Below are 15144 nucleotides of genomic sequence, written 5' to 3' on the forward strand. Positions count from 1 at the left end.
TCTTTGCGACCCCATGAATTGCAGCATGCCAGGCCTCCCTGTCCATCACCATCTCCCGGAGTTCACTGAGACTCACGTCCATCGAGTCAGTGATGCCATCCAGCCATCTCATCCTCTGTCGTCCCCTTCTCCTCCTGCCCCCAATCCCTCCCAGCATCAGAGTCTTTTCCAATGAGTCAACTCTTCACATGAGGTGGCCAAAGTACTGGAGTTTCAGCTTTAGCATCATTCCTTCCAAAGAACACCCAGGGCTGATCTCCTTCAGGATGGACTGGTTGGATCTCCTTGCAGTCCAAGGGACTCTCAAGAGTCTTCTCCAACACCACAGTTCAAAAGCATCAATTCTTGAGCACTCAGCCTTCTTCACAGTCCACCTCTCACATCCATACATGACCACTGGAAAAACCATAGCCTTGACTAGACGAACCTTTGTTGGCAAAGTAATGTCTCTGCTTTTGAATATGCTATCTAGGTTGGTCATAACTTTCCTTCCAAGGAGTAAGCGTCTTTTAATTTCATGGATGCAGTCACCGTCTGTAGTGATTTTGGAGCCCAGAAAAATGAAGTCAGCCACTGTTTCCACTGTTTCCCCATCTGGTCCCATGAAGTGGTGGGACCGGATGCCGTGATCTTCGTTTTCTGAATGTTGAGCTTTAAGCCTACTTTTTCACTCTCCACTTTCACTTTCATCAAGAGGCTTTTGAGTTCCTCTTCACTTTCTGCCATAAGGGTGGTGTCATCTGCATATCTGAGGTTATTGATATTTCCCAGTGTCTAATATTGCTTCCAATGTGAAGCCATGAATTTTATCTAAACCTAAATATATGGATGGTCTATAACTGTACTCTGAGGGAAATAGTCACATTTCTTTTTATTTTTTCTCGCTGATTTTATTCCTAACTAGCCATCTCTGTACAGCTGAACAGAATATGTATGTTGTTAAGTCTCTTCAGCTGTGTCTGACTTCTTTGCAACCCCATGGACTATAGCCCACCAGGCTCCTCTGTCCGTAGAATTCTCCAGGCAAGAATACTGGAGTGGGTTGCCATTTCCTCCTCCAAGAATATATATAGATTATGCATTTTTAACACATGCATTTTTATCACTGACACTGGCAGCAACAGCACAGTTAGGATCCAGCAGGATTGTTATTATATATTGAAATGTGCAAGGGTAGTCAGTTCCCTCTTCAAGGAGCCTCCCAGTGTGGTATCATCTTGGCAGTTTTGTGCAGGTACAGACACTTAGCTTGGTCTGGTCAGATCCTGGAAGTGATTGGTCTCAGGAAAGCTGATTCTCATCAAAAAGACCCAGATACAGCAATTGACATGGTGAGCAGTAAAACCATCTGCTGGCTCAGGCGCACACTGCTAAGCAGCACATTCTTCCTGCAGGGACGTGGACATGAGATGCCAGATTCTAATCCACAGTTGCTTGATGAGATTGAATGGTAGTGGTGATAAAGTCTGTGCCAGCCACAGATTTACTCGTGTGGAGCTCACAGCAGTCCCGAATCCTTGGTGCTAAAGTTTTCCCTACTTGCTAAAGAGGAGTTTGAGGCTCAGTAATTTCTGTACCGTGCTGGAAACTCAACTAGTAAGAGGTGGAACTATGGACTTCCGTGGTGGTCCAGTGGTTAAGAATCTGCTTGCCGATGCAGGCGACACAGGTTTGATCCCTGATTCGGGAAGATTCCACCACATGCTGCAGGGCAGCTAGGCTCGTGCACCAAAGCCTGCTCCGCAGCAGGAGAAGCCACTGCAATGAGAAAAACCTACACACAGCAACTGGAGACTAGCTGCACGCTCTCCCTCCTCCTCCAGTCCCCACCAAACCTGGCCGCAACTAGAAAGCCTGTGCTCAACCAAAAAATAAATAAGCAAAACAACAGTGTAACTACTAGAAGTTCCACAAATTAAAAAAAAGAGAGAGCACATGTAGTCTAGCTCAGAAACTTAAGTCCTCAGGAATACAGAGAGTTGGTCACATGGTCTCAGTCTTTGATAGCATCAGAAGATAATGTCCATTTCCACAAACCAGAGTCGTGTTTGTCTCATGATGCATTAACCCTCCTGGCTGGAAACCATGTTGTTTATTTCAAACGACCAGCTACTGTGGTCTTTTAAGCATGGATTTTTGTGGTTTCACGGTCAAAGGGCAGCCTCATTTGCTTTCTTTTCAGATTTCTAATGGTAAGGACACTCACCACTTTTTTTGTTTTCCAGTGCTTTCTATACTGTGTATTTTATGGTTAGTTTTCTCCCCTTTCTATTTATACATTCTGGTGTCGTACTTGAATTTTCATGCCATGACACTGGGGATTTGTGCAGACGTGTCCTCTGCAACCCTTTCAGGGCTTTTTGTAAAGTCAAAGGTAGTTTTATGTTTGTTTTTTTTTTTTTCAGAGTGAATCCCAAAAATAGCATGTGCATTATTTCATCTGATTTACTCTGCCTTTCTTCTCTGATTTCAGAGTGGATAAGATTACATCTGAAAATGCACCAGCTAAAGAGATCAATAACTTTCCCAATCATAGAGTGCTAATTAAACCAGAGGTCCAAAATAACCAGAAAAACAAGGAAATGAGTAGAAATGAAGAAAAAAAGGCATTAGAAGCTGAAAAATATGGATTTCAGAAGGATGGCCAAGATAGACCTTTAACAAAAATTAATAGTGTAAAGTTGAATTCTCTGTCGTCTGAATATGAGAGCGGGTCGACATGCCCAGGTCAGACTGGACACTACAGGCCAGTCAATTTGAATAGTTCAGAGAACAAAACAGTCAATGTGAGCCTGGCAGATCTTAGAGGCGGAAGTCATCCCAATACGGGGCCCTTACACACAGAGGCTGATCGAGTCATACAGAGAACGAATTCAATGCAACAGCTGGAGCAGTGGATTAAAATCCAGAAGGGAAGAGGTCATGAAGAGGAAACCAGGGGGTAAGTGTCTTGTGGTGTTGTGGGAGACTGGTTTCTGAGATACAGAGTCAGTGTATTAAATTCAAATTCCATTGTGATATTACAGCTTCATGACTCATCTTTTCTTCAGGGTAATCAGATGTGTGTGTGTGTGTGGTTTTTTTTTTTTTTCTCTCTGTCTCTCAGTGTTCTGAGAAATGTTCATCCAACTTTACTGATGGCAAGGAACCATCCTCCCTGGCCCAGCATAAAAGAAGGCTTAGGCCGTGGGTACAGGTCATGTTTGTTTGAGGCAAGGAAGGGGGCAAGACCTAGCCTTGCCCCCTTACACACACACACACACAACTTGTCTTCACTCTCTCCACCGTCCTGCTCTGTTTTCCATTAGTAGCTTCTACAGCTTAATGTAATGTGAAGCTCTCCTGAGACATGTAGTGTGGTGACCGGAAAGGCTTAGGTGCTCTGGTTCTCAGTCTTGTTCCTTGGCTTTCTTAAACTCATGATGCACATGACTAAGTATTATTATTTATTCATCTAAGCATTTATTCATTCATGTACACACTTGTTCTTTTGTATACTTATTGTATAATTACTATATGGTAATCATGGGACCAGGAAGTAAAATACTGAAATGATATAGTCCCAATTTCTTGCAGCCGTTCTTAGTCTTGTGGAGGAGAAAGTTAAACAGATACTGCATACGATGACAAATACAGCAAGAAGAGAAGATGTTTCAGGGACAACCAGCCCAGCCTAAAGTTTCAGGGAAACCTCTCTGGAGGAAGTAAAGTAGGAGCCCAGATATGAAGGATGGTATGCTTATCTTGGTTTAGGTATGCACAGCTCAGGAGTGTGTAGTGCTGGGAAGAGGCTCCAAAGCCGTGAGTCTGGCTTAGGCTCACATCATCACAACTGCTATAATGATGGACAAGAAGCAAGGCTGGAGAGAGAAGCCAGAGGAGTTGTATGTTTGCAGAATGGTGGTTCAGTAGAATCTGGAGAATGAGTTGGAGAAAGTTCAAAAACTGAACTTGTAATTGACAAGGCTAGTTGAGTACTTGGATGTGCTTGATTGCAGACTGGTCTCACTCAAATCTAATTTGAGTGGCTGGGGGAAATCAAGAATGGTGCTCTGCTTTTTTGGTCTGGTTGTCAGGCATTGTCCAGTGTCTCTCACTGCATAGGGAAGGATTGGGAAGACAGAAGGTAATGAGTGATTGGATAGGTTAGATTTGAGGTGTCTGCAGTCTGTACCTCCAAAGAGAGATCTGGACTTGAATAAGATTTGGAGTGTCATCATCATTATATCAGACATGCTTAAAAGTAAGGATGAAAGGAGAAGCATTCATTCAGCAGGAGGCTGGATAAAGTAAAGATTCTAAGGGAAAACCAGAAAGAACTTTTACATTTAAAGGAAAAAAAGGATAAACAACAAGGTCATACTGTATAACACAAGGAATTATATTCAATATTCTGTGACAAACCATAATGGGAAAGAATATGAAAAAGAATACATATGTGTGTGTAAATATGTACTTCAATACAATTTTTTTGAAAATTAAAAAATAAAGGGAAAAAAAGGTTTGGAGGGTCTGCAAAAGACCAGAAGTAAAGGCCAGAACATGGAGGAAAAGCAGGTGCCCGTGGATGAGAAAGTGTTGTGTTTTTACATGGGAAGCTGGTGATGCACGATTTATAAAGTACTGTAATGAACTAATGCATACACAATTAACTGAAGACCTACTATAACTCTTACCTTTCAGGAGTAGAGAGCCAGACAGCATTAAGTTAGTAATGTTTTGGTTGAAAGAAGATGAACTTTTGGGGTAGCGGGACGTCCTTCTGGTCTGGACGGTTGTCAGCCAGCCTCTCCTCTCCAGAGTGCAGCTCGGCCCCTCTCATCCCATGATGCGTTGCTCATCTCTGTTTTCTCCTCCTCCACCCTCATTGCTCACATTCCTAATTTTCCCAAGGGACAGCTGTGAGAAACAGTTGCTGTCTCAACAATAAAATTTGATTGCACAGAGGGAAAGCCAGAGGTATTGACGGGGGCGGGGGTGGGTAGGAAATGACAGGATGTTTGAAAGTACTTATGAAGGTAATCGTTTTCAGGGAAACAGTAATAAAAACCACAGCCAGAAGATTTGCCGCCTCTCTACCCAGCAAATTAAATCTCGCTTCTTAATAGAATCAGTTTTCCTCAAGTAGAATCATACTTTCTTAAGGTTGAAAATGAACCATTAAAGGGGTTCAGTATCTAAAGTTTTTTTAATTGTTGAGCCATAAGTATTAGTTTTCAAGCACTTCGCGAAGTCCTTGGTTGGATGTAATTAACATCCATAAAGTCTCCCTGTGACTTACTAATTTTGACTGCAGACCTTCCAGCTTCTAAAGGCTGGCCTGAGGTCATTTGGAGCTCAGGTTCCCTTCACGTTGCTCCTCCAAGTTTGGGTTCCCTGGCTGGAGTCCAGGTTAGATCATTGACATAGGTCATCTACATTATTATGTGGACTTCATGCTTCAAAAACAGTGGTGAGGTTTTACAGCAAAATAATTTTTATCGGTGGCAAGAAGCATAATGGTCATAGATGGCAGAATTCATTTGGTGAAACTATGAAAGGCTGGCTTTCATTCCTAAAGTTCTAATAGAAAGAAAAGAGGTTTCCTATGTAGTCATATAGTAGGTGCCTGCATCTGTGAACAGAGCCTGAAAGTTCCTTTGTGAGGGGCGGTCCCGTTCAGATGCTGGGGCCTAAGCCATTGTTCTGCATGGCAGACTCACGTGTCAGGGTTTTCAGGGCGTTTGACAGGCAGGTGCTGTTGAATGGGGCACAAAACCTGATGAAGGCGCCGACAGAGCTACTTAAGCTTTCACTTAAAAAGTAAATCACAGTTTGCTTAATTTGAATTTCTTTGGAGAAAAACACTGTAGGAAACTAGTTTTTTTAAGAAAGGTCTCAAAGTGGTAGAAAGTATATGGGGTGGAAATAAACTTGCTTGATGATAAGCAGATTTTCCATTAAAATCCTCCAAAAGGTAGTTCCAAAGATGGCAGAAGAGCCCTTTACACTTTGTAGTCACTTTTAATTAGCCAAGCTTGGTAGGAAAATCGCCTGCCGTTGTCGATCACGCAGTTAGATGATCCAAGTGCAGTAGCCATCTCAGCCACAGGGTCCAGCTCGTGTGGATGCCTGAGTTCTGTGTCGTCAGATTTCTGAACTGGAATTTAAACGTTAGTCCACAGGCAGTTTTTCATTTGCTTTAAATCGAAAATATGTGACCCTCCTTTATGTACCTATAAATTACCTTTTTACATATTTCTGAACAGCATACATAAAGTTAATATCATTTATGTTTTTGGTATTTGTTACTCTGATACAGTTCTGTGCCTAATCCAGAGCTTCTTACACAATAAGGTGTCTGTGGTATTTCTTAAGTTTGTGAGTGGCCCAATAACCAAGGTAAGCTGGAGTACACTGCTGGAGCACTAGGGCAGAATTTATCGAATGGAATCATTCCCCTGTCTGACATGCTTCCTAAGCACATAGCTGTGGGGTTGCCAGCTCTGGACTTTATTCAGTTTCTGGCTTCCATGTTAGCAGAGAAGATGAGGATCGGAGGGAGATCAAGCAGGGAAAAAATAGGAAATTTACATGGAGAGAAAGCAGTAAAAAGACTTCTTTTTACTGCTAATATCAGAGTATGGGGTACCTTCTTCCCCCACTCCAAAGTTGTCAGATGGTTGGGCTCTCAGAAGTGGTTTGTGTGTGTTGAGAGGGAGGGTTAATTTTGAGCAAGTCTGTTTTACATTAATGAGCTTCCCTGATAGCTCAGTTGGTAAAGAATGCACCTGCAATGCAGGAGACCCTGGTTCGATTCCTGCGTCAGGAAGATCCGCTGAAGATAGGATAGGCGACCCACTCCAGTATACTTGGACTTCCCTTGTGGCTCAGCTCAAGACATGGAGAAGCTGAGGGACATTCAGCAAGATGAAGAAAACTCAGTTAAAAGAATGGTTGAAGGAACTGGAAATATTTCAAAATACAAAATAAAACATGGGACTTTAGAATTGTAAGACCACTGTGTGATCAAATCCTCTTCTAGATGAGAAAGCCAAATCCCAAAACATTTCAGCTGGCCAGATTTCAGTAGCACCCAGCACTTTAAGATTATGCCCTTCCTAATTTAGGGGTATCTTTTTATCTTTAAGTATATTATTGCAATAGAATAGTAAAGTTTTTTTAAATTATTTCCATACTTTTGGCAAAAATTTTTAAATAAAAGAATGAGTTTGCTTTTTCATTGAATTTCAAAGTCTTGAGAAATCTTAAGTCTCAAAGGGAATCATTGACATAATAAAGAGAGTAGATTGCTGCTTAAGGAAGTAAGAGGCCTGCATTGTGGTTCCAGCCAGTCCACTAACTCTTCTTTAATCCCAAGTATTGAAAGGAATATAATCTCTTCTTAGTCTCCTCCCCCCACACACTTGAACCTTCTCTCAGTCCCAGAGGTCTAACTAACTCCTCTAAGGTCTCTGTATTTGGGGGGAAAACAAGAATGCAAGCTTGGCCCTCCTGATTTTTGACCAACTGCTTCTTCCCACTTGATTAATAATAAAGTTCACAAGTATTAAAACATCATACTATTCTGGAGATCTGCAGTTTTGAGTCTGAAATAGCATGTTGAAGAATTTTGTCTTTAAAAAATAAATTTTTAGCTTTAGCTTTGAGTCATTTTTATTTCTCAGAAGTTATCCAGGGAAATGATTCCTTCAGACCACAAAGGTACTGATTCATGTACTTCTTCCTGTAAACAGTTATGCTTTCAGAAGGACGTAGTACAATAGAGCCTCACCACCTGCAGTCCTTCATTTCCAGTCTCCATGCTCTGTAGGCACAGCTCAAAAACTCCAGTGTTCCATCCACACCCAGAAATTAAGTATTCTGCTGAGATGTGTAAAGATGAGATTCTAGGAGATTATTTATGTAAAAACAAGTAAGACATGAGGACGGACTTGATATCTTGAACATTTTTATTTCTGGAAAAAGTATAGTACCCTTCCTTCCTGAAACCAAACCATACATTGTGTGGAATAAATGGTCTTTTATGTGAGCAACACAGATGCTGTTGACTTAGTATATTCAATCCATCAAATTAGATTTCATTAAAAAAAAATAAATCTGTTCATTAGTCACCTTAAAAAAAAAAATGAATCTTCAGTATACATTTTACCTACCAGGAGGGGAGAAAAAAAGAAAAAACAAAAACGTACTCTAATTTACTATCTGGAAAGCAGCTGTCCTTCAGTTTTATGTTGCAATTGTTCTTTTATTTCAGAGTAATCTCTTACCAAACATTGCCAAGAAACATGCCAAGCCACAGAGCCCCAGTCATGGCCCGCTACCCTGAAGGCTACAGAACCCTCCCGAGAAACAGCAAGACCAGGCCAGAGAGCATCTGCAGCATAACACCCTCGGCCCACGACAAGACAGCGGGACCCGGAGCCGAGGAGAAGCGGAGATCCATGCGGGATGACACCATGTGGCAGCTGTATGAGTGGCAGCAGCGTCAGTTTTACAACAAGCAGGGGACCCTCCCTCGCCACAGCTCCCTGACCAGCCCTAAAACCATGGTTAACATCTCCGACCAGACAATGCACTCCATCCCCACGTCACCCTCCCATGGCTCCATAGCTGCCTATCAGGGCTTCTCCCCTCAGCGGACCTACAGGTCGGAAGTGTCTTCGCCAATTCAAAGGGGAGACGTGACCATAGACCGCAGAGACGTGACCATAGACCGCAGAGACGTAACCATAGACCGCAGAGACGTAACCATGGACCGCAGAGACATGACCATGGACCGCAGGCACCGGGCCCATCATCCCAAGGTAAGACATCTGCTCATCAGGGTTCATTGCTCCTCTGAGGATGCTGCAGCTTACTTTTAGTTGTTTAGTCTCTTAGTCATGTCCAACTCTTGTGACCCCATGGACTGTAGCCCACCAGGCTCCTCTGTCTATAGGATTTCCCAGGCAAGAATACTGGAGTAGGTTGCCATTTCCTCCTCCAGGAGATCTTCCCAGCCCAGGGAATGAACCTACATCTCCTGTATTGGCAGGCAGGTTCTCTACCACTGAGCCGCGCGAGAAGCCTTTTATTTCTATTAATAGTACACTGCTCTTTCTTGTGAATGCCAGAGACAAGATAATGGGCAGGAGGCAGGCAAAACCAGCTTTTTTTTGTTTGTTTTAAAAATTAATGAAGCACTTTCTGCAATGTCAGACTCTCATGTATAAAACCTAAGCTTGCAGGACTTCTCTCAGGAGCAGCTCTTTGGAATGGATACATTATGTATTCCTCTCTGCTTGAGAGTGGCTCTCATCAGCTTTCCCTGTAGGTTAAGACTGCCTGCATTTGGATTGACCCTATGCACACTTGCAAATTCTACACTGCCTCTTGTAGCACCCCTACAGTCTTCTGTCAGGCTCTTCATGTTCTGTGCTAAGATAAAAGTATAATCCTCATCTTCTAACCACCAGCTGAAGATACAGCATACTGAAATACCTCCTCAGGTGCCCAGTTGCATATTAAAGTAACATCACTTACTGGTATATATACTTTTTTTTTTTGGCCACGCCATGCAGCCTGTGGGATCTTAGTTCCCCTACCAGAGATCAAATCCATGACCTCGGCAGTGATGTGCAGAGTCCTAATCACTAGTCTGACCGGGAATTCTCCAAATATATATTTTTTTAAATTAAGATATAGAGATCATGCTTTAATGCACATATTAAGTTGGTTTAGGGGCTTCCCAAGTGGTAAGGAATCTACCTGCCAATGAAAGAGACATAAGAGACAGGGGTTCAATCCCTGGGTCAGGAAGATCCTCTGGAGAAGGAAATGGAAACCCACTCCAGTGTTCTTGTCTGGAGAATCCCATGGACAGAGGATTCTGGTGGGCTACAGTTCATGAGGTCACAAAGAGTCGGAAACAACTTAGCTAATAAACAAACAGCAGCAGCAGCTAAGTTGGTTCAAGTCTTGCTTAGTAGGTTTTTTGAAGTGAAATTGGAACACCTTGCATCGATCAGCTTTTCACAGTGCTGAAGCAGATCATTTTGATTAGTCACTGTGTTTGCAACCAAATCCTAATGTCTGTCCTAAAGTGAAAAGGAATTTTTCTTTCCCTTTGTTTAAATTCTAAAGAGCCTCTCGCTTTATGCTATTTTCAAAAGTGCCTTTTCTTGTCCTTGTGATGGGCTGACTCCTTCAGTTACATCATTGCATAAAGCGTTCGCTTGATTTTTCCATAAATAAGCATTAGTTAGGAATTAATAAGTCGATCAAAAAGTTTCTTTTGAAAGAAGCTTTAGTTTGTCTCACCAAAAAAAGGCTCACTTTGAACGTCCTTGTAACAGAGTTCAGTGTTTTGACACTTCGTACATCCGAAGGCTAATAAAAATTATTAACAATATTCAAGAGAAATCTGATCAAATGCAAATTATTAGTGCATGGTTGAACAGTGTTCTCATGGTCAAAATTGATCATCTGTTTCAATAGCAAATATGAGATGAGGGTGTGCGGTCTAGCCAGTTTTCCTAGTCAGCTAACGTCTGGTCCTCCTGAAAATCTTCTCCAGTGTTGCCAAGTTTTCTTTGTAACTGTCCTATCATCTTCCTTGATGTGATCCGTGGTTTTCAAAATAAGCTTCATGGACCCTTAGGGAGTACCTGGGATTACCTGAGGTACCCATTAGCCTTTCAGGGCATCTCTGATAAGCTCAGAACTGTTTTTGTAATAATAATAATAAGGCATTGTTGACTGTGTTGTCATTTCCTACCAGTGCGAAAACACTGAAAATTGGGTAAAAGCACTAGCGCCTTAGCCTGAGTCAAGGCAATGGCTCAGAGTGTGAGTGGTCATTGTAATATTTCACTGTCACAGATTTGCTGTAAAAATAAAGGCTCACTCTCACTCAATCCCCGGCATGAAACAGTAAAAGAAAACTGTGTTCAGTCTTGACTGTTCATCCCATAGTGTTTGTGTGATGAAATGGGAAATGTACTTAAAGCATGTCTATTGCATACCCAAGTACTAATGGTTGTCTCAGAGAAAAATGCTTGCGTGGTTATTTGAGTTGCAAGCTAAACTAGCTCCTTTTTTTTTTTTTCAGTCTCTAATGTTTTGTTTTGTTTTTTATTTATTTTTGACTTTGCTAACCCTTCACTGCTCTACTCAGGCTTTTTCTACTTGTGGCGAGCAGCGGGGACTCCTCTCTACTTGCAGTGCACAGTCTTCTCATTGCCATGGCTTCTCTTGTTGTGCAGCACAGGCTCTAGGACACAGGCTTCAGTAGTTGTGGCACACGGGCTTAGTTGCCCCGCAGCATGAAGGATCTTCCTAGACCAGGGATCAAACCTGTGTCCCCTGCACTGGCAGGCAGATTCTCAACCACTGGACCACCAGGGAAGTCCAACCTCTAAGTTTTTATTAGCATGAGTTTTCAAAAACAAACATTCATACTAGTGTGGGGGTTGAAAGAGGGAGAAGAGGAAAGGGCAGGGAAGAGGAATTCTGCCCTACTGGTAATAAAGCTCCCAAGTTCATCCCATTGTGGATCTTATAGTCCCTCAGAGACACAGTCCTTAAAAATCATGAACCACTTCTTCAAAATGACCTTGTTCCAGCGGGTGCCAGATTGGGCTGTGATCAGGTTCTTGAGATCCCAACTGGTGTCAGCAGCCCTGTGTTTAAGGCAGACCTTCTTCCCCAGGTGGTTGTTGTAGCCAACCTCGATCATCCTGGCTGGAGCTCGAATCGCCTGGAACCAGCTGATACCACAGCCTCCTAACTGGGGTGCAGAGCCTGGGCCCTTCTTTAAAAAAAAAAAATATATATATATAAAACACCATTTTTACTTGAAAGAACGAACGACAAACTAGAGTTGTTCAGACTTGATGTTTGACAGACACTTCCAGAGTGGAACGCTTGCCTGTCACTTCAAGGAAGGCAGCCCACGATATTTGTCACCAATGACACCACTTGAGCTTTCAAGCAAAAATTAGAATTTGGGGAATCTTGTACCTGCCTCTTTGAGCTTGACAGCTTTCTAGTGTTTAAAGATCAGCGATGGTATTAACAGATAGGAGCTGCTCATCTCATATAGTGAAAAACAAGTGCCAGCCATTGGAAACTCTGCATATTTTACTGAGCCAGTATTTCCTACCTGACCTGTGTTTGATGTCACAAAACCAAGAATGGGTAAAAGGATCATTTGAAATGTGGACATGTGCAAATATCCAAAAAAAACTATTCAAGTTCTCTTCCCTTTTCCAAATACCTGTATCGAAGGTGGATTTTCTTCATGTACTTCCCCTGAAAGAGATGATCACAACAGATTGAATACAGCAGCAGATAGGAAAATCTAGCCAGACATTAAAGAAATTTGCAAAACTGTAAAAGAATACCACTCTTGTCATGAAAATCTTCTTTTAATGACAGAAAGAAGGCTTCCCAGGTGGTGCTGATGGTACCCAGGCAACCCACCTGCCAGTGCAGGAGACATAAGAGATGTGAGTTTGATCCCTGGATCGGGAAGATCCCCTGGAGGAGGACATGGCAACCCACTGCAGTATTCTTGCCTGGAGAAACCCATGAACAGAGGAACCTGACGGGCTACAGTCCATAAGAATCTCATGGAGTCAGACACGACTGAAGTGACTTAGCAACCATGCAAGGCCATATAGGGATCCTGAGACCAATAAGTTTGAGAATCACTGAGCCAAACGACTATATAGAATTATTCTGTCAATCAGAGTGTGTATTTTAGTCCTGAAGCTTTAGTATCTGTCTTCTTTCATAAGCACTAGTAGCAGTTTTAAATGGCATTTTATATTACAGTTTTCATCACTGACATTGACCACAGAATTTATACCGTACCTTTATCTTCCTAGCACATGTACGTGCCTGACCGGAGGTCAATGCCAGCTGGCCTCACTTTACAGTCTGTTAGTCCCCAGAGCCTCCAAGGCAAAACGGTGAGTACGATATCTTTATTTACCATATCATGTTTTATTTATGTGCTGCACATGATAGCATGTATCTGACACAGCTTTTAAGCTTGAGTTTTCAGAGAGGTGCCTCTCAGAGAAAAACCATTACCAGTTTTGTGGAAGAGATGCTCAGTGGTAGAGTTTGCAACCATGTAGCCACATCAGTGTCTGCCTGATTCCTTTTCGCTAAATGTCTGACTCGGTATAAGATGCTGTTTTCCGCATTTACTGTATAACTTGGGAGGGTTTCTTTACTTCGTTGAATGTTAGTTTCCTTTTCCTTAAAACAGAAGTTGGAGTGGTTCATTAGGGGAACAAATCCAGTAACGCTGTGTGTGTAGTCAAACCACAGGCCTGGTAAGTTTCTCCGGTGGATTTTTATGTAGATTAACTACTTTAGAGCAGAAAAGAAACTGATTTACATATTTATACAGAGAGACTGTCCCGGATCCTAGGTTCAAGCAAGGGCTTACTGTGATCAGTTCATAGTCAGTGTTATTTCTATTCAAATTGAGAAGGAGTTATGTTACCAGAACACTGTTACTCTTCAAATTAGAAAGAAAAGATGACTTCTCAAAATTTCATTGCATTCTTCTATCAGGGGAGCTATGCTTTAATACTAGTATTTAGTCTCAGTTTCTGTGAAGATGAGGACCATATAGTTGTCCATTATTTAAAGTCCTGTAACAATCAAAACAAATTCATCTTACATGTATTTCTCAAACATTTTTTATTTCATCTCTTACATGCTTAGATATAAGGAAGATTTCCTGGTTTTGAAATACTTGTGCTTTATTTATTAAAGGCTATGGATACTATTATACTTCTCTAAAACTAGGGAATTTTAACTGTTGGAATTTTTAAATATTGTTGATCTGATGGACATTAATGCTGCTGCTGCTAAGTCGCTAAGTATCCTGTATTGAGCTTTCCTTCTCCCTTTCTCCCTCTAGTGGCTGTTTAGGATAAAATTTATGTGTCACCGCCTCATTTTAGAGGAGTCCACTGTGCCTTTTTATTTTGCCTTAAATCTAAATATCTGGCAGATTTGTTGGAATCTTTCATCCTTTTGAAAATCTCTTTAACTCCATAAATAGTAAGCCAGAGTTTTAAGGTTTTTTCTTTTAGTATTTCTGTCAAACACCACTCTGGGTCTTAGACTGTCTAATCCCTTACTCCACCCTCCCCTCTCTCTGGCAAGATCTCTAGAGCTTGGGGATATAGTGACATAAGATACGGACTTTCCCACAGCCATGAGATCACAGCATGTAGTTGGCATCCGAGCAAAGGCAGTTCTTTGTTTTCGGTTAAGAAATGTCTTCTTTAAGTTATACGCACACACGTTCTGTGACTGTTTAATAGAAGAGGCTGCTGTCTCATCTGCATAGATACCCACTTTTATCCTGAGGATCCAGTAGTAATGATGGTTTACTTTTGACATCTTTTTCCACCTGAAGGCAGGAACTTTTAACATAACTTCAAATAACAGTTAAAATTGATTTGTAATAGATACAGGGTACTACACATAAAGTAGATAAGCAACAAGAATTACTGTATAACATAGGGAACTACATTCAATGTCTTGTAATAAGCTACTATGGAAAATAATCCGAATACATATATATAACTGAATCACCTTGTAGTATACCTGAAACTATCATAATACTGCAAATCAACTATACTTCTACTTCTTACAAAATTATTTGTGTCTCTAAAAATTGTTTTTATATGAAAGATAAAGAGCAATAACAAACAGAACAGAAGAGAGTGGGTGTGATGCTATGGTGCTGGCAAAGCAAGTCAGTCTTGGGAACAGTTTTTGGCTTGGACATTTTCAGGGCACTTTGCAACCCTTAAGTGAAGAGAGTCTCCCTGTGGACTCTGTGTGGTTTTTAATCACAACAAAGCTCAGAAAAAAACATGGAACATTATTTTATGGCCTGTAAGACTGTCGATGACCACACTTTACTGCATTTCTAATGAAGAAAAATACATCAGATCGGCCTGTTAAGCAATTTTTATCTACCTTTGAAAGTTGATTCCCCGTCAGGGATCAGAATAACCAGTCAGGAACCGAAAGGTTCTGTGCTGTCCTCCGAGCATGGAAGGGGGATTTGTGCACACCTGGAAGCTTTCTACGTGTAGTAGATATATATATATATATATATATTTT

The 15144-nt window shown here is 41.6% G+C and overlaps 1 protein-coding gene and 1 pseudogene across 4 annotated transcripts in view; one reads left to right on the forward strand and one right to left on the reverse strand.

Annotated features, from left to right (window-relative positions):
* The window catches only part of PLEKHA5 (pleckstrin homology domain containing, family A member 5), a 260819-nt gene that overhangs the window by 174783 nt on the left and 70892 nt on the right, over positions 1-15144 (forward strand). For all 4 annotated transcript variants that reach the window (XM_010855923.1, XM_010855922.1, XM_010855920.1 and 1 more), the window contains exons 8-10: positions 2474-2941; positions 8258-8807; positions 12873-12956. In XM_010855923.1, coding sequence (XP_010854225.1) covers positions 2474-2941; positions 8258-8807; positions 12873-12956 — 1102 coding nt within the window. The remainder of the gene's footprint in view (positions 1-2473; positions 2942-8257; positions 8808-12872; positions 12957-15144) is intronic.
* Positions 11383-11755, reverse strand: LOC105000194 (annotated as a pseudogene).

Source organism: Bison bison, unplaced genomic scaffold (assembly GCF_000754665.1).
Source record: "Bison bison bison isolate TAMUID 2011002044 unplaced genomic scaffold, Bison_UMD1.0 scf7180017864370, whole genome shotgun sequence".
NCBI lineage: Eukaryota > Metazoa > Chordata > Mammalia > Artiodactyla > Bovidae > Bison > Bison bison.